Genomic DNA, 25,069 nt, shown 5'->3' with positions numbered 1-25,069 from the left:
ACGTTGATCCTGTTACGTGCTTTCTCGGGAATCTGTCCTCCAAGCCTCCGCGTTCTGTGATGCTATGCGATAACAATCAATACTAACTGTTGTTGTTTGTGCCGGATTTAGTACTTGGCGGTGCTCTTTACGACAACCCCCTACTTCCGGTTGTCGTTATCTATGGCCGCAGATGAATCAGTGACGTCATCACTAAGACGTCCAGTGGCAGTTTGTACATACTGTTTGTGGGTTATGGCGTAGTAGATACATTCAACTTGTAAATACCTTGTGTGATATTCATCACCACAAGAACTAAATATATATGACATTGTTAAACTCCTCCAGTGGTGGTGAAATTTGGTGTCGTGTGAATATTAAATACATTGGTAATTTAACTTGAAAAAGTTCCTGTGCTCTCGTGAAACACGAAGTTTATGCGATAAGTGGTGTAACCTGAAATATATGCATATGTGGGGAAACATATGACGGGCCCTCAGCATGGTGAAACGTGCAACATCCTCGACATGAATCAACCTTGTTTTCACCTTCACATTTATCTGTGAAGGAAACAGTGAATGGACATAATTTTACGCCACTTTCAGCAATATTTAAGCTCTATCACGGACTGTTTCACCACAAATGGATTTCACACATTATACACATGTGGGAAATCGAACCCGTGTTGCCGTTGTAACGAGCCAGCACTTTAACCACTATGCTACCCCACCGCTCCGCCAGGACAACAGAGTATACAGCCATAAATAATGTTGGTTGAAGCGAAATACAGTGGAAGCTGTCTCAACCGGCACTCATTTGGACTGAAGAATTAATCCGGTTTAGACAACGTGCCGAAATGTAGAGCTGAAGATAAATGTACAAGCTGCAGACTGGATTGAGATTTTATGCCAGTGTCTTGAGCTCTACATTTCGACACGTTGTCTAAACCGGATCAGTCCCAATGAGTGCCGGTTTAGACAGCTTTCATTGTATTTCTTTGAAACTCTAAATGACGCGGAGGATGCTGAAACTTGTTTCCTGATTCTGTGTCATCACGTAGCCATGTTAAGAGTCGAGATGAACAATCATGTAGTTTCATATTGTTGAGTCACTTCTGATTTCTGTACCCCATGCACAGATCCCACGCTAAGTAATGTCAGTTATGGCTAGATCTCTAGTTGATCAAACTCCAACAGGAGTTTTTCAAGTGTTGTCTCCTTTTGATTTGAGTATTCGGATGTTCCGATGAAGTCATCCAGTACTGATTATGTCCAGAAGGCTTCAGATGCAGATTTACAGTATGTTCTGAATTCATATCCAACAAAGAAATAAATTTGTGCAGAGACTGAAACGTTAGGAATGATCTCAAGTCCGGATCAATCGCGCACGGGACGAGCAAAGTCTTTAATCACTAGGCTACCCTGACCGTCACAAGTCAGAAAGACAGAACAAACAGGGAACCTTTTTAACGTCTTACAAGGAGAGCTGGGTCAGTGTGTTATGTTGTTTTTGTCAAAAAAAACCCCCCAAAAAACAACCCCCCCACCCCCCCAACAAAAAAACCAAAACCAAAAAAAAAAAACCCCCCAAAAAACCAAAAAAAACCCCAAAAAACCAGGATACCGATTTTGTATGAACCTTTCCGTCTTAGCATCCTACCATCCAAAGTTTCTTCCCCGGATTAAAGTGCCGTGGTTGTTTCTACTGGCGTTGCCTAAAATAACCTAACCAATAAAGTTAAACGTTACTGCGTTAATAGTTTGGTAAAAACCTTAAATGTATTTTTGTATGAGAATGCCACATATTATGAAATGCCAGTTTGTTATCCGAGGAAGAAATCTACCAAACCATGCATCGGAACAATCAACTTTTGGTTTGACACTTAAACCCGAAGTGCCACCAATTCTCTGTCTTAAAGATTAACCACAGTCCTTGACCCAATCAAGGAAGAACTTTCCGGGTACCATACCAGGATAATATCGTGTAACTCTGATCCCATATTTGTCATACACATATTGTGTCATACCAGGATAATATCGTAGAACACCGATCCCATAATTGCCATAGACATATTGTGTCACATATTGGGTCATACCAGGATAGTATCGTCTAACATCAATCCCATATTTGTCATACACACATTGTGTCATACCGGGATAATATCGAGTACCACTGATCCCATATTCGTCATACAAATATTGTGTCATACAAGGATAATATCGTGTACCACTGATCCCATATTCGTCATACAAATATTGTGTCATACAAGGATAATATCGTGGAACACTGATCCCCTGTTTGTCATACACATATTGCATTAAAACAGGATATTATCACGTCACATCGATCCCTTACTTTTTCATACACATATTGGATCATACTAGGATAAAAGCATCCATTTATCCTTCAGTTCTCAGCCTCTTACGTTCAGAGTGTAATTAATTGAAATTACACATGTTTCTGGTCATACTTTGTTTGTTCTCAAATGTTCACTTACATGCATCTAAAACGCTATATATGTTTATCCATATAGATAATAATGGCTTGGAATACGAAGACGCTTCGTACTGACAAATTGTAAGAGAGCTTGTTTGCGCATTATTGCATCAGAAAATTCAAGACGTTTCTACTAGTTGACGACAACTGGGAAGCTAAATTATGAGTTTGCATTTGGGCATAAGTTGGAATGTCACGTTAGATAGTAATGTTTTTTCACTCACTCACTCACTCACTCACTCAGAGACTCACTCAGAGACTCACTCACTCACTCACTCACTCACTCAGAGACTCAATAACTCACTTACTCACTCAGAGACACATCTTAAGTCCATCATACTTGTAACCAACTTAACCACCCCGGGTGCCGCTCCACGCCCATCTAGTCCCAACTTAGCTTGGCCTACCCCTCCCCCATGGGTGCACGACCGTGTGTGGCGATTGGTCCAGTTTTCCTGTCAGTCACTCGGGATCATTTCCTTTGCCTGTATTGTCGTGATAAGTCTTACTTCCGCCATCGCGACCGCTCGCTCCACGCTTACGACCTTCTTGTGGGCCGTTCATGTCCCACACCACCGGCTAATTTCTTACCCATCTACAGTGACGGTTCGTTCTCCCTCGAGGCTAGCCACATTCACACCACTTTACTCTGCTCAAAACAAAAATGGTAAGTCTGAGGTTAAGGTGCTTAAGCAAGACGACCAACTGTTGCTTTGGCGCTGTGACAGTTGTAACATGAAGTGGCGCTTGCTTTATTTCCCGATGGAACTCTCATACGTAGGAAATGAGAAATTACACTGGCTCACGGCAGGCTGTTATCGAGCACTTCCTAAAGGGAACTCGACAGACGATACAACCCCACACCAGTGCGAAGTCTCCCGATTCCAGCACATGTTGGCTCCGGAGTCGACGCATTGCCCACACATTTGTTTACAATATTTCTAGCCATTATTCTCGAAGTTCAGAAAGTGGACAATGTTCCAGCACCCGCCTCGTATTGGGAATCAACACAGGCGGGGTTTTACCGAGTATTTTCTTTTCCTGTGTTGAATTACTATAGGTTTGTGTCTTTCAGGATGTCCCACTGGCCGGAGGAGGGACTGCTCAGTTGCAGGACACAGTCCAGGGGGACACTGACCACTTCAGCTCGGAATCAAGCAGGCTTGGGCCCTCTCCGTACCAAGATAGTCTAGGCGTAGCTGACCCCCACCCTTCCCATCTTGTCCTTCCCCCTGTGTCAGTTCCGACCCCACAGCATCTGCCCCTGCATCAGGAGGTTGAAGCCCAGGCACATATGGGTGTGTCTCCTCTTGACAACAGGTCCTCGCCTATTAAGACAGAACCGGACCTGTCCAACAGAGAAACATGGACATCGTACGCGTCTGCTGTTTGTGACGTTACAGATTCAGCATCTTTGACGATGAAGTCTGCGTTTGATCCTCCACCCCAGTACTCAGAAGCTCAGATCTCGGTTTTCTCATCCATCAACCACCCCGTGAGGTCGCCACACCTTATAGACCCTATGATGCCCCAGCCCCAGGACGGGGAGGACTTACCCCCTTACGAAAACGCAGGCCTTGTACACCAGACCCCACCCCCAGGTCTATATGCGGGATTCAGGGGTAACAAGATGGAAGAACCACACAACTTGTCACGGGCTCGGGTGTCCCCAGACACCAATACGCATCATCATCAGCAGCAACAGCAACAACATCATCATCAACAGCACCAACATCAACAACAACAGCAGCAACATCAGCAACAGCAGCAACAGCAACAGCACGACAAAAAAGTTATCGTTCCTGCAGGTGAGACAATATTTATCTTCTTCCTATAGGTGATGCACCGCCACCACTCCAAAACAGCCTACCATCGAGTAGCAACTGATTAAAATAACTGTATGAATATGACCCGATTATTATCACAATGTGTTCTATCCAACAAGCGATTACTCAAAGCTAAGTTCTCTAATCAAACAGACATCGCATAATTTCGAATTTCAATTTTAACGTCTATACTATCCTGACATTTCTAAAACGAAGGCACAACAACCACACAAACTCTAAACAAATTATATTAATTAAAGAATACAAACCTTAGTGGTTGGGGGAATCAGACAATTGACTCGAGACACAATTCAGGAACCTATAGTCAGTCATCGAAGTTATCACCATGACATATGGCAAGCAAAACTGTATCATTTTCAATTTCGGGAACTTTTGTAAATGTTATGTATAAGTTAGTCATACTCATGAACAAAGCGTAATTTTATGAACATCTGATTGCTTCATGTCATTAATAGGATATTGAATTTCAATTCCTTAATCATAACACTTCGGAATGTTTTCTACTCTTATGCGATATATTTATCGTATCGATTAGTGAAATAAATTCAAACTAATATATATCCGTTTAACTGATCCTCATCTTGATGTGAATAGCATGATATGAAATAAGCCATATGATATATCATAGATAATATAAAAAATGTAAATATAGTATAATAAACTCAAACTAATTAAATACATATACCTGGAACAAATTATATACGTATAATTGAGCATGGTGTGAACAACACAATCTCAAATAAAACAGATGACATATCATATGTGATTTAATAAAATACACATATATTTCGGTGAAAGAATTTTGAAGGATGGGTGATATATTTTTCTAGGACAGAACCACATGCACGGAGAGAAAATGAACTGGACCGAAAGCCTCAGCCATATGTACACATGTTATAATGCCATCCCCCTAACAACATATTGAAGCCATCATCTACTGGATATAACACTATTGTTAGCGAAACAATGAGATGTCTATCATTCGCCTGTGGGCAGATGAAGCAAAGCCTCGGAGAGGAACTGTTTATTTCTCCTCATTTCAACACGGTTGAAACATTGTACTGGATTAACACAAGCCAGCATGTATTAGCAAAGTACTTATTTCCTGTGTTCGTCCAACTAAGGAATATGGGTCACTTTATGCCACTTAACCGCATCATCATTTTCTCAAACTAAAACTCGGTGAAAACTAATAATTACTTGTACACACTGGCTCACATTACCGCGTAATTAGGAAGAATAAAAACTATACGCAAGTACATTACTATTAAACAAGCAAATAAATATACTTATTTAAAATATCCTTTGATAAAGTGAGGCATAATGGCATGGTTCACTTTTTCACTTAATGTGATAATTATAAATGGAGGATACATTCCGTTTGTAAGAGCCAATCTGGACGTATTTATTGTTGCAGGGAAATTTGAATATTTTCGTTTCGATTGTTTATTATGACGTTGCTTACAATTTGATAAGTTCCTTTCCTCAGACGGGGATACTGGCGTAAATAAACCGAAAGCAGTAACGGTTTATGCAAAATGTAAACTAAATACACAGCAGAATATTTGATCTTGTTGAAGATTATAAAATACACTGGAGATGAATCCATTTTATCCATAAAATACTTAATTATGATTAAATTGATGCAGGATAAATTTTATTTTCTATGAAAATGTAGATGCATTCAATCATGGTGTAAAATATATAAACGTTTCAAACCATGACTTACGATAACGTGTGGTTTATATAATTCCACCATCAAATGATATAATTGCTTTCGATATAATGTTTGGAAACTGGTTATTTTCAGCAATGAGTTATTTGAGGATATGATGAACAATATTGCATGATATCATGTTACACACTTAAATGTTTCTACTTCTACTTGTGACTATTGTTACGAACTATGTTAATTCACATATAGTTACAGGCTGCGAAGAGTTCATGTGATTCAATTAAATGTTACGTACTGTTTTCAACCCTTTATACTTATAATCAGTATAAAGAATACTCTAAATCAGTTAAGAATGCTTAAAATCAGTATAAAGATGGTTTTGACAGAGTCACTTAAAAAGAACTCTTAACGCCATTTCATGAACATAACTATTGTTTGATGGGTAATTCAATAACGTTTAAGCTGTTATAATGTCTAGTGGAATATGTTTTACCAAATGATATCTGTGTTTTTTAAATACTGATGTGTGAATTTGACCAGGTAAACGAAACCACACACTTTTGAATCGGTGACATTTATTTCCCAGTACTTAAGATTTATTGCATTCGAACTTGTTCAAAGATGAGAAACATGAATATATATATAAATAAATTAGAAAACGTTCAAATATAGAATTACTTTTGTAATTAGAATATTTAAATAACGTAACATATAGGGTGTCCTCTCGTCAAAAGATAAAATCTAACTTAACATTTACGTTTTTTATAACATGTCGACATCGCATATAACCTGGTTATTTTGAAATCTTTTGGTACGTGAAAATGACTTCTTTCTTCTTCTTGATAGTATGAAAGGAACAGATTTTCGGTGACATTTATTCTGCAAGTTCATATAAGGACATAACATGTATTTTTGTTTCATACGTATTATTACTAATCAGGTCATTGTAAATCTTTGCCATACGTATTATTACTAATCAGGTCATTGTAAATCTTTGCCATACGCATTATTACTAATCAGGTCATTATAAATCTTTACCATACGCATTATTACTAATGGGGCTATTACATTTCTTTGCAATATACATTAACTTAACGTTTCGTCTCTGTGCGTTATCACTCGTATTTCATTTCCACTATGTACATCTACCATATTACTTTCTTATGTACTACCTCTGATCTGGTCATGTTTAATCGTTGCCGTACACATGGATGGTGAGTTTTGTTGCAGAAAGAACAAGTTGATCGTTGGTGCATGTTATTTCTTTCTTAAGCATTATCACGGATCCGGTCATGTATAATTTTTGCCCTACACATGAGTTTCTTTTGTTTTAGTAGGAATAAATTGTCCGTTGTTGCACCGCATTTCCCTCTTACGTATATAATCTGGTCATGTTTAATCTTTGCTCTACACGTGGATGAAATTGTTTAAGTAAGAACTAGTTGATCGTTGGTGTACCGTATTTCTTTCTTATCCATTATCACTCATCTGGCCATGCCTAATCTCTGCCCTGCACATAGATGGTAGGTTTTGTTCAGCAAGTCTAGTAAATATTGCTATACCTTAAGAACAGGTTCGTCGTTGGTGTACCGTATTTCTTTCTTATGCAATATCGCTGATCTGGTCAGTGCTTGATCGTTAGTTTACCGTATTTCTTTCTTATCCAATGTCGCTGATCTGGTCAGTGCTTGATCGTTAGTTTACCGTATTTCTTTCTTATCCAATGTCGCTGATCTGGTCAGTGCTTGATCGTTAGTTTACCGTATTTCTTTCTTCAGTATTACCACTGACCTGGATATTATTTTTTTCCTTGCCCTGGATGGAAGGTTTTGTTTAAATAAGAACGAGTTGCTCGTTTTCTTAACAGTACTTCTTTCTTTCTTTCTTTCTTATTTCTTTCTGATATATTACCACTCATCTGGTCATGACTATTATTTGCCTTACACATCGATTGTAAGTTTTGTTTCAGTAAGCCTAGATGAACATTGTTATACCGTAAGATCGCTGGTGTACCGTATTTCTTTCTTAAACAATACCATGGTCAGGTCACGTGTAATCTCAGCCAACAATATGGGAGGAATTTGTTTCAGTAAGAACGTTGATCGTTGGTGTACCGTATATCTTTCTTAAGCATTACCATGGTCAGGTCACGTTTAATCTCAGCCCACAATATGGGAGGATTTTGTTTCAGTAAGAACGTTGATCGTTGGTGTACCGTATTTCTTTCTTAAGCATTATCACCGATCTGGACATATTAATCTTTGCCCTAGCCACCAATTGTGGGTTTTGTTTCAGTAAGAACGTTGATCGTTGGTGTACCGTATTTCTTTCTTAAGCATTATCACCGATCTGGACATATTAATCTTTGCCCTAGCCACCAATTGTGGGTTTTGTTTCAGTAAGAACGTTGATGGTTCTCCTTATTAGATGCCGATACGTGACGTGCACTGGTTACTTTAAATCAGACAAGGTTATCCTGGTGCAGACAGCTCGGAAACTGCCTTCTATAACAAATTAATAGACTTGTTAACACAATGAAAGACTACACTGCCAGTACTGGGCTCCTGTGATAAATGATACTGGTGCTGATATGGTCGAAATGGTGGTATGGCACAGAGATGCTTGATAAAGAGACGGCTTGAACAATCTATATGTTAAACAGTTGTTCACAGTGAGGACAGTATCGAAACTGCTGATATATCTTAAAACGCTCTGGCTCATTATGGTGTCTATTTCCCCCTTTATATTATTTTCGCTGCTGGAATCCTTTCTGTAGACAAACGAGACTGAGTATGAATGTGTTAATGAAAGTCTTGTTTGAAGTGCATGCGGTTTTACATATCGAAAGTTTGCAAGTCCGATCTATTTAAATATTTCCCGAAATTGTTTTGCCCATAACACCAAACGGAGTTGGTCTCTAAAGGTAGTCAAGATTTGGTATTCTTTTGCATTGACGTTATGTATTAACAAAAAGACACCCGTCGCCAATAGTTACAATGTGTAAATTGATTACAATTTCAGTTTGAAAGGAAGTGATAATAACAAACACTCTTACATTTTATATATAGTAAGCATGTTTTGTCGATTCTATTTGACCAGCATTTGCATGTGTGTGTCACGGTTTCACGGACACCTGTCGTCATCACTCTTTCATTCATAAACTCATGCTCAGGATAATAGAATCTTCGCTTCTATTAGCAAATATTTCGTATGACTATGAAAGGGTTTTGTGACTTGGATTTACACCACGCGTTCTCAAATGGGAAAATTCTGATAACTTGAGCTTAAATGTTTTTAATACGACCGTTTTTCTGCCATCTAAATAAATAAGTAGATAGCTAAATATGATTTTCATTTAAAAATTCTGAATATATTATGTTATTTTATTAAACTGCACACATTCTAAGGACGTATGTAAAATGTAGCAATGTTGTCATTGAAATGGAAGCGTGCCGCGATTGTAATATAAAAATGTCCGCAGAAGAATAAACAAATTAAGACCAATGATAATTTGGAACAATGCAGAGTTGTGTCAGGTCTCATTTCACTTCCTGGTAAGGCACAAAGGCCACAGAGGTGCTGATGTTGCCTGTCTACTTTTCGTTATCCCACGAAACAGGCGCTAATATTACCAAGGTTTCACCATCCCCGACCTCAATCGCTTTGTGTTATAGCAAGGGTCTTGTATAACACAGGCTTATCAGCATGGCCACGCGCCGCGTTGTCAACTGCACATAGGCATGTCATTACTTACAGGAATTGTGAATTCATCTCCAAGCTCCTAAACAAATATCAACAGGATGAACAATGATTACCAATTCTTAAATCATTGTTTTACTTCGTTCTTTCAAATATTTCGCAATACTGTTGATTTTGATGATGAAACTAGATTGATGATCAACATGTTTTTAGTTTAGTTGAAATCATTGTGCTGGTTTTTGAATCTTCATATTTTTGCTTTTGAAAAGCGGTTAGGCTAAATGAAAATGTGAAATGTTTCTCGGTAATCGGCGAGTCACTTTTATTTCTGCGCGTAACACTTTTTATTGTCATCCATCCATAAGAATGAGTGTCTGTAAGAACGAGTGTTACTGAATCTACAACTCATTAACACAAGCTAACCTTACCAAGCTGTATTTCTGAGAAAAAATGTGTTCCTCTCCCGTCATTATTTTTTAAATATAGTATCAAAAAGTAAAAATAAAATCCTACCACTCTCGTCTCTTTTGAACCAAAAAGTGCCCGAGAAACATTTACCTTTTTATACAGCCTAATGTAGTATTTCAAATACTTCGAAACACACTTTATTTTGATGATTAAATTTATGATCAACTTTTTTTTTCGTTGAAATATTATGTCAAGTCATGGTAAGTGGACAATGTTATGATACCGCTCAAGGTTTGACCAATCTTAGTTTACTTTTCGATAGCTGGTGGTATATTCCTGAGATATGAAAAAGATTTTCTCGCTTATATTTGTATGTTTGGTAATATGTTCTCTTATCGTAAACTCCAGATCGGAATAACGCCCATTACAACTAATGATGATAAACATATTTTGAAGTTTAAGTTGAGGAATTTAAAATTTAAATTTGTAATTATACTTCCTAGTTCTGGTTTTAACACGATGCGATGCTCAAACACACTGTCCTCAGCAGTGATGACTAATTTTAGGATGCGAGTGATAAGCAGCGATGAAAGGTCAATATTTTTTTCTCACATAATGGCTAGGCGACTTTCTGGAAAATGACTAGCAGGATAACAATATTTATAAAACCTAATGCTACATCCACGTTCAAAAGTCAGGGAAAATTGTACTTCAAGTACTGGGATATATGGAAGTAATTAAAAGTCTTCTATGTACCCTCCATGATACCTGGGGCGTTGGGGGTAGCCTAGTGGGTAATGCGCTCGCTTGTAACGTAGCGGACTCGGGATCGATTGCCCACATGGGTATAATGTGGTGTCCCCAGCTGTAATAGCGCTGGAATATTGCGGCGTAAAACTAAACTCACTCTTGCCACCATCATTGATTCATTTGTTTTATTTTGTAACACTGTTTTCCTTTTACGCACACAGAACCAATATATATTTATATTGGTTCACGTTTATATTCAGTTTATAATCTTGCTAGAAATACATTACCGTGAACACTAATGGCTATGTACATATGAGCAGGAAACAGTTGCATTTCGTTTTAAGATCAGTTAGTCAGTTCTTTGCCTCTGACGTTATATAATATTTTGAGTTACCTGTTTACCGTGGCATCGTATGAATAAAGAGTCAAATATAGTTGGTCTGTGTCGAATATAATACAGGAATCGGGGTGGTAGCCTAGTGGTTAAAGCCTCGTTCCCTCGTCACCCCGAATGCTCAGGTTAGAGTCGCCAGGTGGGTACAAATTGAGAAGCCCATTTCTGTTGTCCTCAGTCGTGGTACTGACTGAGATGGCTAAAAGCGATGAAACACCATACTCAGTCACTACCTGTCACCATCTCAGTCCCAAATGCACACTTTAACTTGGGACCCAAAATTGGGGGTTAACACACGGCGCACAGTGTACCGCTTACTGTTATTGTCATGTGCAAGTAAGGAGATACATTTGGCATTGTACATCTTTTTGTCATTTTGCATTGATATTTTGCTTTCTTCAACGTTGTAGAAACAGTTTGGTAAACGAAGTGGTGAAAGCGTTTGTTTGTGGAACGGGTTTTATTCTATTTATAGGTAAAATTTTAAAGCCAACTTTCGAGATGACGCTTTAATGCCCCAACGTAGTGGTAAAGGTTTGGTGTATTGGTCTGATGTCTGTGGACTGGCCACGCTGGAGGTACAGATATTTGTTTTTCCATTGGAAATCGACATGATATTTTCTTGTTTATTGCACCTTACACTTCACATCCAATGACCCTCACTTGTATCATTTCCACAATGTCTCACTCTTACCTTACCCCCCAGAGACAATGTCGACCTTTTCCGCTGCATATCGCGTTCAGTATGTTCAACGACTTTTCGTTCTAATTAATAAGCTAAACATTGGTTTTGTTTGAATAACAATGGGATGGTGTCTAGGAGATCTGTGGGCAATTACGGGAGATATGAATTTCTCCATCCTGACTCAAACCAGTTGCTGCAATGTATCTTTCTGTGAGCGAGTCATCATGTGACACCCGGCCACCATCGTTCCTCCATATTGCTGGCTGGGTCTGGTTGCCATGTGCACAAGAGGAATGGAATGGGGGATCATGGACGCTCTGGTCCGCTTGTATTTGTGTAGGCAATGTCCCGGATTATGCCGGAGAATTGGATACAAGGAAAGCCGAGAGGAATGTTGCTTTATAAAAGAGATACAGATGGCAATGCTCTTTGCTCTGACAAACAAAAGCAAGGAACTTGTACAAAGTATGAAGTCCCGCTAGGTCTGTCTAGTTCTTCCTCATCAGCAGTCGATGAACGTGTTTTACCCAGGGGTGGGGCAAAGGGTCCTTAGCGACTGGGGGGTCAGGTGGGACACCACCCTCACACTCGGAGCCACCCACAGTAAGTTTTGTTGTTGTCCATCATAAATGTGGTTCGTTTCGTCGTTTCCAAAAAGAATAAGTTACTTGAATTTAATATATTAATATGTTGAATATATTTACAGACATCTTCAGTAAGTAAGGTTTGCCATATCAAAACAAAGCTATATATGATATGTCACAGAAATTTGTTTAGATTATATGTTTTTTACTAAGGAACATTGACTTTAAGTAAACAGGCGCGTAGCAAGCCATTATTTTCAGGTATAATCCCCTTAGACTGTAAAGCTGTATATTTAGATAGTATTGAGGGTTTGTCGACTTTTCATAGCTAAACAAACATGCTCATCAAAGATACTTGATTCATGTGATGTGCGGACCAGTTTGTCAGGTTTATTCATATGCAGACAAAGATATTTACACTTTTTATTATGCATAAAAATTTGTGTACATCAGTTGAAGTGGTCTTCGGTGAGGTCATACGGTTTTCATGTGGCATAAAAGTAAACACGACGTAAGATCATTGTGAACCTATTCATGTTTTCTTCAAGAATCAAGTATGTTTTTGTTGATGGTGGCGTCGACGTCTTTTTGTGGTTCAGGAAACATCTATGAATATTCCTGTTGTAAATACAATTTGTACTCAGTTTGAATGTACAAGACATGTATATCGTAATTCACATGTACAATGTATAATAGTTCGGAGTATTATTGGACACCTGTGTGCGTGAATCATCTTAACATTTTGCCTAAAGAACGACTTTATATTCACTCTATTTGTTGCATTGTGTGCTTGAATGTCACCATTCCTTCATAAAATACCTTAATTTGGCAAGAGAGAAACACGAAATAAAAGATTTACAATAATTGCTACATATTTACCATTTCATAACTGTCATAAGTTTGACTTCATAATTGTAAAAATTCATAGTCTAGGTAGCGGGCAGCATGACGCACCGAATACCAAGGTTCCTTTTGCAACATGAGTGTAATACGTGAAGCCCATGTCTAGTGTTCAACGTCGCGATGTCGTTGAAAAATGACCTCATATGGTCACATGCGTCTCTATGTTCTCGCTTTTACTGATATTCAGAACACCGACTATCATGCATCATGCATGCCTGTATCGTTGTGATGTTTGTGTCTATGTGACACTCCTGATTTTAGGGCGAGTTGAATTTTTATTTTTAAACTGTATGTGCACTTTAAACACCCATTGTTGTTTAACACTGTTACATATTCATATGTTTTGAACTTTGAACTCTTGCGATTCCCTTTGTCCTACCAAGCGTTTTAATTTAGCTAATTTGTTAACACTTTTCATTCCCACTTCATGTCAACAAATACAACGACGCCGATGATGATGTAGATGTTCTTGGCAGAGATTAATTATAATGAATGGACTATGGTGGAACAATAACTGCATTGGAAAATCAATGTACAATGTAACATACATTAAAAGAATCGCGAATGTCACTCTTTAACTATAGAAAAGTATCTGCAACCGTTCAGTTTTGGTTATTCAACATTTCAGTAGTAATATTTGTGAGTTATCAGTTTATATTAATCTACAATAGTCTGTGTGTAAGCCTTCCGTCTTCCATATTCAACTGTTTGTCTGGTGCCTTTCTGTATTGAGTGAGTTTAGTTTTACGCATTTTTAGCAATACTCCAGTAATTTTAGGGAATCGAACCCGCGTATTCGATATGACGTGCTAACACTTTACCAGAAGGGCTACCCCAATGCCTGACGTGTGTGCAATAGATCACAACATAGTTGTATAAGTGATGTGGAAGTAATGAGCTGGGGACCAATCACTTTCCTCTATGGTGAACACTGGGAGAGGTCGGATGCTACCGCTTGAACAGGTCGTGCTTACCTTTTCCGCAAACAAGCTCAGTTTAGTGGCCATGATCATTCGTCATGTTACCTTGTCTCGTGGAATGTGTTTCGGCAGGTATTCCAAATTGATTATACTATGCCGTTTACGTTCTCAATGCGATTAATGAGTAACTTTCCTGTTGGTCAAGTTGTTTTCCTGTGAATATCATGCATGTATTTGTAAAAAGTTACTCTAGTTGCTTTTGTGTTCAGTATTGGCGTAAATGATGAGTCCATGAAGAAAGCATTTGTCTTATGGAAGATACGTTTTAAGTTTAAGTTCAGGTGGAGGTGTACAGCTGACTTTGTGTTCACTCTGCTTCAGCTATTTTAATGATCCGCTTCTTTATGATGTCAAAGACACTGTGTTTGTGCCTTGATCTACGTTCTAGAATTCAATCTATGGATCTAGTATTACCAGTTTGGGATGCTTGACAAACAGATTGTAAACGAAGAACATAGGGTCTTGAGACCAGTGAATGTATGTTGTGAACACGCGTATCTCTCTCTCTCTCTCTCTCTCTCTGTGTGTGTGTGTGTGTGAGAGAGAGAGTGTATGTGTGTACGAGAGCGAGTCAGTCAGAGAGAGACAGTGAGAGAGCGAGTCTGTGTGAGCCTGTGTGAGCGCGCGCATGTGTGTTTTGGGTGCCTGCATCTTTGTGTTTCTTTGTATTTTGTGTTTAAAGGTGTACATGTATGTGTGTTTTGTATTTGTTTGGTTGTGTACGCCTGCGTGTCTGTGTGCATGCGTACGCACGCACGCACACACGCACGTACGTTTGAGTCAGTGTTATACCAATCTAATACGAAGGCCCTTTTATAAACCGAATATGAAACTTTTTCATACCGAATACACAAGTGGAAGTGCCTATCACTTAATTCTGAGTTCTGTCGGAAACAGTTTTTTCATCTGGAATGGGTGGGTAGATAATAAAGTTATTGTTTTAAAACACACCGAGCCATATAAATTCCAAGTTTAACACAATGTAAACTTAGACTGAAAACATTTTGCACTTTATATAATATAGGGCAACAAACATTTGCTCTAATAATGTACCTAATTTATATATGGACACATAAACTGAGGGTGTAGTTTCATAAGTGCTCTTGAAAACACGAAACCTCTTTCTCTTCCGCCGATAATTTTACAATGCAGTTTTAAACACACAAAGTATTTGTAGGAATCAACAATAAGCTTTTATTATTTATATGCGAACAGCAGAGGGGCGCACTATTTGATTCTCCGCCCAAACGCAGCAGGAGAGACGTAATATGGTGCATATGTTTTACATGTGTGTATTCGTGCTCGTGAACCACAGTTTGGAAACTAAACACCTTTTATACCGGCATTAAGTCTTGTCTGATATCAATGAAACACGGGAAAACACAACAGACACTTGGATAAACCGAGACAACCTGATGTTAATTACACAATACGGGCTTGTTTGCTCGAGCCCCGACCAGCTTTGCGTGTTTCACGCGTAGAGGGGGAGGGGCGTGGGTGTGGGGGGAGTTCGTAGGGGTACACGGAAGATGCTCTCGTCTTCTCTACTGCCAACCAAGGGTTGTGTTTAGGTGTGGAGTTGTGTAGAAGCTACATTCTTCGAGAGGTAGAATGTGTTGCATGTACGAACCGTTGCAAAAAAATGTTAAATAAATAACGCTTCTCAAAATAAATGTGATATTAGATACATGAGATGGGTGTTTTGGGGGTAACATTTTTGAATTGGTTCTTTTTATTGGATATTTATATAGAACGATTATGGTCGTATTACGTGTTTTACGATACGAATTAACGTTGGTTTTATTCTTGTTTTATCTGCTTCTTTCAAATACTTGTTTGTGTGGCATCGGAGAAATATTATTGTTTTTGTTATTTATTTCTAACAAAATGTAGCAGCATTATGTTTTCAAATCCCCATCGTAAATAAACAGGGGGCGGTGGGGTAGCTTAGTGGTTAAGGCGTTCAGTCCTCTCACCGAAGACCCGGGTTCCATTCCCTACTTTGGTATGGTGTGTCAAGCCTATTTCTGGCGCCCCCCGCCTCAATATTGCTGGAATATTGATGGAATATTGCTAAAAAGTTGCATAAAACCAAACTGACTCACCCACTCAATTCAATTAGAATTCCAAGAAAAACTGGAACTCCAGAAAATTGTTCCTTTTCTTTACTGCACATGCGTCGTGAACTATCACATTTCCCTATGTAAATATGTCCTCATGGATAAGGAAGGAAAACGAATATAGTCTAAATATATTTCTGTTGCGGACCGTGTTGTATATATGTCATTGCATATTCATTTTAAAATGCAGACAAATATTGTTGACGTTTTATTCTATAAATGTTTATTCACTGTCAGCTTTACATGACACCTTATGTCCCTAGTTCCCTAGTCCCTAATATGTAAACTCATTACATATTAAGTAAAACGGAATCAACAGTACGAGTGTGACAAGTGAAAATAATACACCATTATTTTGTAGTCCAATTTTATGCATGTCTAATACTGAATTAGAATATTTCATCTTTCAATCTTAAGCTATAATGCTATCTCATAATGAACGTGAAGAATATTTCATTACGTCTCCTTAAAATACATTACGGGGAGAACGTTAAATATTTACATCCATTTACAAGTGTGCCTATTTAAAGGTGAAAGTGGAAGCATGGTTAAATTATACAGTTCTATTTACGTAGGTGTCATGCTTACACGGAACATAATGTAATGATACGTAACGCAAGTATACTTACAACCATAAAACGTGGGCGTTTCTCTTTCTTGTTTACTTCATTTTACTAAGAAACTGTATGCTTAAGAAGGGTAGACATAATGGCCTACTAATATGACATCTGAAATAAACTATTCGTCATTGTTTACTTCATTTTATAACAAAACTGCAATTTTGAAAGGGAAAAAATATAATGGCCTACTAATATGACATATGAAATATACTCTTCGTCACTGTTTACTTCATTTTACTAGAAAACTGCATGCTCAGAAAGGACAGGGATTATTGACCTACTAATATGACATCTGAAATAGACTCTTCGTCATTGTTTTCTTCATTTTATTAGAAAGCTGCATTCCTGAAAAGGAAAAAAAATATAAATGGCCTACTAATATGACATCTGAAATGTACTCTTCGTCACTGTTTACTTCATTTTACTAGAAAACTGCATGCTTAGAAAGGACAGGGATTACTGGCCTACTAATATGACATCTGAAATAGACTCTTCGTCATTGTTTATTTCATTTTACTAGAAAAAAACCCCAGCATGCTCAAGAAGGAAAAAAACCCCATAAATGTCCTACTAATCTGTCATCTGAAAAAGGCTATTCATCGTTGTTGACTTCATTCCAAGTGGGATAGTGTGAAGCATAATGAATGGCTCTGGTTATTTCCATGGTTACAATAATCATTATAAATGATTAAATACGAATTTAATATTTTTTTCAAGTGACTGAACACGTTAGTATTGATAGATATCGCTAGACTACGTTGTATAAAATGTTGTAATGTTGTCTTTGACAATAACTAGGTAATGATGCAGTTCTATTAGGTAATATGGTCTGTCAAAGATACAAGGAAATTCCCTACCACCTTCTCCTGATGTCTCCAGCTTCAGTAGTCTTGCTTTGTCCTCTTTGAAATCAAGGGTGGAAGGGTAGACTAGTGGTTCAAGCGTTCACTCGTCACACCGAAGAACCGGGTTCGATTACCAAAATGGGTACAACTTGTGAAGCTCATTTCTGGTGTCGCCGTTGTGCTTTTGCTGGAATATTGCGTAAAACTTAACTTACTCCCTCTCCGGCATCAGACGGTCTGTCAATATGTCTTGCTGCACTGTACACGTCAATGATCTGTCAAGTAATTTGTTTCATTCACAGACTTACATACATATGTGTCACATTTTACGTCTTCAGCACCACTAAAGTATAATCATATATGTGTGAAACTCGTAAAATATGCGTCACAAAACATGTTATTCAAATGATATATATATTGTGACATTTATGTATATGTAGACTCGGATCATATAACAGTTTGTTCGCTTGAATTTCCTCACACCTATTACACCTGAAAGTCTTCCCTACAATCTGCGTGAAAAATAAGCAGTACTCGGCACACTTCTTATCTCTTCGCGAACACCTGGTGTCATCGAGTGTCAGTGATCCTCCCATACGTTTCACGGATACTTTTATACTATTTTTACACTTTCATTTTTAGTTTCTGAGGATATTCAAGGCTTCACACTGGCGTTCTATGAACATTCCAGAATATGACAACCAAAACTTCACAAATCCCACCTACAACCACCAAAAATCTCGACAGAATGATTGGATTGTCTGATTCCGCTTTGATCATGTGTTTAAAGGTGACAATTAAATAGTAATGACACCAGGTGTTTATAAAAGCTGTGTCCATGGTGACGTATGCACAGACAGGGGAGACGGGGTAGCCGAGTGGTTAAAGTGTTCGCTCGTCACGTCAAAAAGCGGGTTCGATTCCCCAAATGGGTATAATATGCAAAGCCCATTTCTGGTGTCTGCCTTTGTGATATTGCTTGAACATTGCTAAAAGCGGTGTAAAACAAAACTCACTCAGTCTTCGGCATCAGACGTTTTGTCAATATATCTTGGTGTTCGAAGATTACACCTTCGGCGTCATTTCTTTGACCCGTTAACTAATTGGATTCATTCACAGACTATGTTGTTTACACATTACATTCATCAGTTGTTATTGTCCCATAATTACTTACATGTATTTTACATCTGACGTCTTTGGCACCATTAAATCATAATCCCGTATGTGGGTCATAAAACATATTATTCAAATATAATGAACTCCCCAGGGAGTTCTCAGCTCATGCTTTAAAGTGTGAATGCCGCATGTGACATGGATTTTAATTACACATATTATTATATACAAAATACAACTTTTCTGCTACATGGATATTTCTTCTCATACTGTTATTGTGCATCAAAATTGCTATATCTTTTGCCAAACTTACAGCATGATAAGATATCCAAAATGTGTCTATTTTAGGCTGAAGCATGTAGATATATGAAAATATACCATTAATAGATTGTAAACATATGTAAAAACACACAGAGAAGTACCTTTACGGAAAATGGATGCATAAAAGTGTGAAGTGTGTATATGGCAATGCATACCGATGTTCCCACATCATGTCGGGCTGGCATATGTATGAAAATATAAGGACAAAATACACCTTTTTGCCAAGCTAACGCAAGACAGTATCCGACAGTACAGAATTATGGTACACTTTATTTTGAAGTAGAGCAAATACGTACATGACAACACGGAAACGCAAAATGTTAAACTCAAGTAAAACCCTATTTGTAAATAAATGTTTATATTAAACTGGGATCGAATATCAATGAAGAAACATAGTGCGCCTTCGTGCTAAACTGGAGCAAGAACATTTATGACAATATAGAAACATGATATACACTTATGTTGAACTGAAACATGAATTGTATGACAGTATTGATATACACTATACATGTGTGACAGTATAGACATACAGTATACATTTGTGACAGTGTAGACATACAATATACATGTGTGACAGTGTAGACATACAATATACATGTGTGACAGTATAGACATACAGTATACAGTTGTGTTAAACTGAAACAAAACGTTTGTGACAATACAGACATACAATATACATTTGTGTTAAACTGGAACAAAACGTTTGTGACAATATAGACATACAGTATACAGTTGTGTTAAACTGGAACAAAACGTTTGTGGCAATACAGAAATACAACATACATTATGTTGATATGGAACAAGTATGTTATGACAATTTAGAAATACGATATACTTTTATGATAAACTGAAGCAAGAACGTATTTGGCAGTATGCATTTATCCTAGACTGAACTGGGAACACATCTAGCAGTGTAAAGAACACTACATTATGTTATCTGAAGCACACTGTGCGTGAAAATAGAATCATAGTATACATTTGTATTAAAGTAAATCAAACATGTATATCACAATATGTAAAAAAATGCTAGTGTTGATTTTTAACTGACGCCAGTTCGTATGATAAGTGTGTGTCGTTACTTTTTCGTATCGCAAACAGACTGGATATCCAGCGCCTGAATGACTCACATTTTCTCCGAATCACATTGTTTTAAATTTTCATGAATGGGAAATTGACCGAAAAGTTGACCCCCGAAATCTGTAAAACGTGTGTGTATATTCTAGCGCAGGGTTCAATTATTAAGTCAACACTCTGCTTCTTTAGCGTCCCTGTTCCTTGAGAATGGCTCTCCATTTAACTCTAAAGAGGTAGTATCAAACAAGAGTATATTTACTAAAACATATTGCTGGAAGATTTGCAATTAGGTCATGGGCTGTGATTGCAACCACGTGTTGTTCTCTGTTGGTGCCAGATTGTAACTATGTATTGTGCGTGCGAGGGGGTTCGAGAGAGTAACGGTACATGTATCGCGTTGTTGCGGGGGAGGGTGACAGAGGGTGGGGGTGGGGGAAGCGGGGACCATGTTTCAGTTTCACTCCACGTATGGCGGCACTACTGAACGGAATGGCTACCGCTTTACCACAAAAAAATGAATCGCTCATGACAAAAAAAATTGTTGTGGAAATTAATTTTTTTGTTATGTACAACGATGTTAACAGCACTTTGGCGGTTCTTTTTAATTTGACCGTTTCATCGGAGAGAGAGAGAGAGAGAGAGAGAGAGAGAGAGAGAGAGAGAGAGAGAGAGAGAGAGAGAGAGAGAGAGAGAGAGAGAGAGAGAGAGAGAGAGAGAGAGAGAGAGAGAGAGAGAGAGAGAGAGAGAGAGAGAGAGAGAATCTTATAATCTTATAATCTTATGATTAATTGTCATTACGAACAAAGGGCGATCCTTGCCTCGCCGTTTGGTCGTTTGATTTGTCCTTAACTAACCAGATTAAGAAGGATGTTATGCCGAGATCTGTGGATGTCGGTCAGCCTGTAGGCTTCTTACAGCTGCCCAGCCTCCCTTTGTTTGGATTTATAATCCCGCTGTACAGGAAAGATAATATTACCAACAGGAAACGCGCAGAAAGGATCTTCACTCTGATAAGTAGAGAGTATGAGATCGAGTCTGGACACAAACGCTGTTAGTCATCACGTGACCACTTTACGATGACAGAACAAATTTATGAGGGTGAATCTGCTATTCGGAGAAATAATTTTTTAGATGAACCTGAAGTTCGGTATGAGGAAGGATGTATACTTAAATAATTTTACAATTTAATCATGACTTTGTTTATTCATCGTGTACATAAAATATTTTATTAGAAATGTTATTTCTGAGAATGTACATGTGAGTTGTCATCATATCCAAAATATATTGCGAGAAAAGGAGATATGAGCAGAAGATCGTCCATTCCTCGTAACAAGTGTTCATCATTGCAGTTTCTAAGAAGTTCAAATTCTGTCTCCAAGGTGTGGCTTTTAGACGATAAAATAAGCGTGGGTTCCGAGGTTTCTTTCCTAGCACTAATCTCTCTTGATTTCTAAAGAAAACGAGTGATTCGCATTTCATCAAATCCCTGTTGTTTTCACACGAATAAATGTTCCTAGAATGTTCCTGACAAACGGTGACGCATCATTTATTTCATCTAGCGAAGATGAATTGGCTAACATAATATGGATATAATAATATTTTTTTTCATGAATTTCACACAATTCCAGTTATAAATATGAGTTACCGTATTTTATATTTGGTATACATTCATAGATAACATGATTTATTTACTGATAATGTGAAAATAATCTTGCCTTGTCTTCAAGTATTGTCTTATTGACACAAGAGGTTAATGAGATTGGACAGGAGTTGGCCAACTTAGGCGGGGCTCGGTCCCGACCGAATACATGTATGCACACATTGATTTATTCTTGTTTAGGACTTCAAAGTGACAAACAGAAATATAGTTTTATATGTAACGTATAAATAATATATAAACGACATGCATCATTTATTTCTTCTGATGTAGGTAAAATGAGTAATTTATTATGGCTGTAATATTATTTTCATGAACTGGACATAGTTTCAGTTTAATTACCATGTTTTATATCTGTTATACGATTATAAATCGTAAATATACCTGCCCACAGCTCCCTGCAGGTGCAGGTGTGTCACCAGAGAAGTGTTTACCTTTTCCGAACACCTGGTGTCTATTTGCTATTTGATTATGATCCTAAAACACATGGTCAAGACTGAATCGGACAATGGAATCTTTTCGAGATGTTTGGTGGGTGTTTTTTTCGAAGGTTTAGATTGCCATATTATGACTTGTCGTTCTGGAATATACACAGAACGTGAGTGCGTCTTGAATATCCTCAGTTTCGTATACGATCAAAAATAGGTGTGAAAATTAGATGAGAGGGCTACTGATAAAAGGCAATGACACCAGGTGAAAGGACATGTCGAGTAGTGATTATTTATCACGCCGATGACTAAGGATTACTCTCAGGAGTAACAGCTGTGAAGCAACTTAAATGAACACCTCACGAGCTTATCAACCTCCCTAAGTTTCGTGTTGAAAATTGTCAGAAATTCTGAGTGTGAACATCAAGGACTTCGGCTCGTGACAGCTATAGAGGGTCAGTTTTTCATACCGTATTCTCTTGTCACTCACTGTGTTCGTCTACGCCGGAAGACTTGGACGAAAGTAAGTGGTCATTCTCACTCCCTGAACCAATTTCATTTCGTTTAATGTTGACGGATGAAGCCTCATTCAGTGGTCAAATTATGGTTTATTTATTTATCAGCTATACTGAAAATCGAATATGCAGAATAATGTGTATTTTGAGTTTCAAATAACTGATGGAGTTGAATATTATTATGTCATTGAAAGATGGTTATTGAAATATAATTGGAATTTCCGCGTTGTCTAGTTTATCGTTGTATTGTACAGGTGTGTGCGCTGTTTAATGGTTTTTACTGTAGCATTACAATTTTTGAACATTGGAGTATGTATCGTAGGTGAGCAGAATTTAGAACTGCTGACAATATATCATGTGAACTATTGCGTACACACGCACTCACGAATGTGCGCACACTCGCATACACACGCACGCGCACATACAGACACGGACACACACACTGAGTATTTGAATACAACGTTATGCATTTTATTTGAATATCGTATCATATTTGTATACTAGATTTATACATTGCGTTAGAGAATGAAACTAAAAGTGTAAAGATTTCTAGTTTTAAAATTTAAGATGTTTAGTTGTAGAAAGGTTATATGACCCAAAGTGCAAAATAATATAGCATAAAATTCTATAAAGTTACTTTCCTTTGTATCACACATTCAAATACAAGCTCAATGTTATTATTTGATTGACACAAGTGTGAAGCATTAATATGATCACTACTACTGCATTTGGCATAATGAATGTGTACCTTCGTCATTTCGTAACCATAAATGAACGAATGAATGAGTGAATGAATGAATGTATACACTAGTGGATAGATAACAGAAACTAAAGTAATAAAATGACACATTTCTGTCTTCGAATACCGTGAAATCATGGATGGCAAGGTGTGTCACACAGTGCTGATATATGAGGATCAGGCCCAGTCACATCCTTAGGATGATGACACTGCACACCCTTTGATGTGATCCACCTGGAGTGGTAGCATCACTGTTTGACAATAATTCATGAGTGAATATGGTTTTACGCCGCTTTTAGCAACATTTCAGCAACATCACGACAGGGAACGCCAGAAATGGGCTTCACGCATTGTACCCAGCTTGGGAATCGAACCCGGGTCTTCGGCATAACGAGCGAACGCTTTAACCTCTAGGCTACCCTCACCGCCCCGAAAATGAGTCGCGAACGTGAATATGATATAGTGTTATTGCGACAGTGGATATTCCTGTGATTATAGAAGTGGTGTTTGTCGCATAAATGCTTTTTGATTTAACTTATGTAACATGATATTTCTTCCTCCGCACAAAGCGCATACATGACTGACATCAATTTGCGTCTTGTTTTTGAATTTCATATTTTGAATATGGTCAGTTAAAATATACAGGGTATCAGGGTAGCCTAGCGATTAAATCTTTCACTTGCAAGGCCGACGATCCGATTTCAATTCCATACATGGGTGCGATGTGTGAAGATCATTTCTAGAGTCTGGTGGTGGAATATTGCTAAATTCGGGTAGACTAAACTCCATCTCTCAATAAAATATATCTTTTGTAAGCCATTATCCTGATTAATTTTTATTAAAAGGAGAGGAGAGTTGAAATACGCGTTTTTAATAAAGCGAAATAATATAATTGCGGATAGTGGAATTTCCTCCAGCAAAATATGAGGCAATCGTGGGGCGGTCGAGTGGACAATCTTGACCCTGGTATCACCTGACGTTGCTTATGATATCAATCACCGGATTGTTTAACCAGGGCTGGATTATTTATATGGTGTCGTCGTGTACGCTGAATACTGCTGAGTGGCACGGCATCAAACAGACGCCTTTAGACACGGTGATAGGAGGCACAGCTAAAATATCGACGAAATTTAATAAAATTTTGACGTGTCATGTTTGTTTATTGGAGAACTGCGTGTTATATTTTTGCTATTTCGTGTTCTTTTTGTTTCGGTTGATGGGGTAGCCTAGTGGGTAA

The 25,069-nt window shown here is 38.0% G+C and overlaps 1 protein-coding gene across 1 annotated transcript in view; it reads left to right on the top strand.

The window, feature by feature from the left end:
- Positions 1–2,982: 2,982 nt before the first annotated feature.
- The window catches only part of LOC137257606 (retroviral integration site protein Fli-1 homolog), a 51,587-nt gene continuing 29,500 nt past the window's right edge, over positions 2,983–25,069 (top strand). The window contains exons 1-2 of the mRNA XM_067794928.1: positions 2,983–3,142; positions 3,551–4,283. Of these exons, the coding sequence (XP_067651029.1) occupies positions 3,140–3,142; positions 3,551–4,283 (736 nt within the window). The 5' untranslated portion in view covers positions 2,983–3,139. The remainder of the gene's footprint in view (positions 3,143–3,550; positions 4,284–25,069) is intronic.

This window comes from Haliotis asinina, chromosome 12 (assembly GCF_037392515.1).
Source record: "Haliotis asinina isolate JCU_RB_2024 chromosome 12, JCU_Hal_asi_v2, whole genome shotgun sequence".
In the NCBI taxonomy this organism is placed as follows: Eukaryota; Metazoa; Mollusca; class Gastropoda; order Lepetellida; family Haliotidae; genus Haliotis; species Haliotis asinina.
The sequence above is the reverse complement of the archived record's forward strand: the minus strand, read 5'-3'. Positions and strand labels throughout refer to the sequence as shown.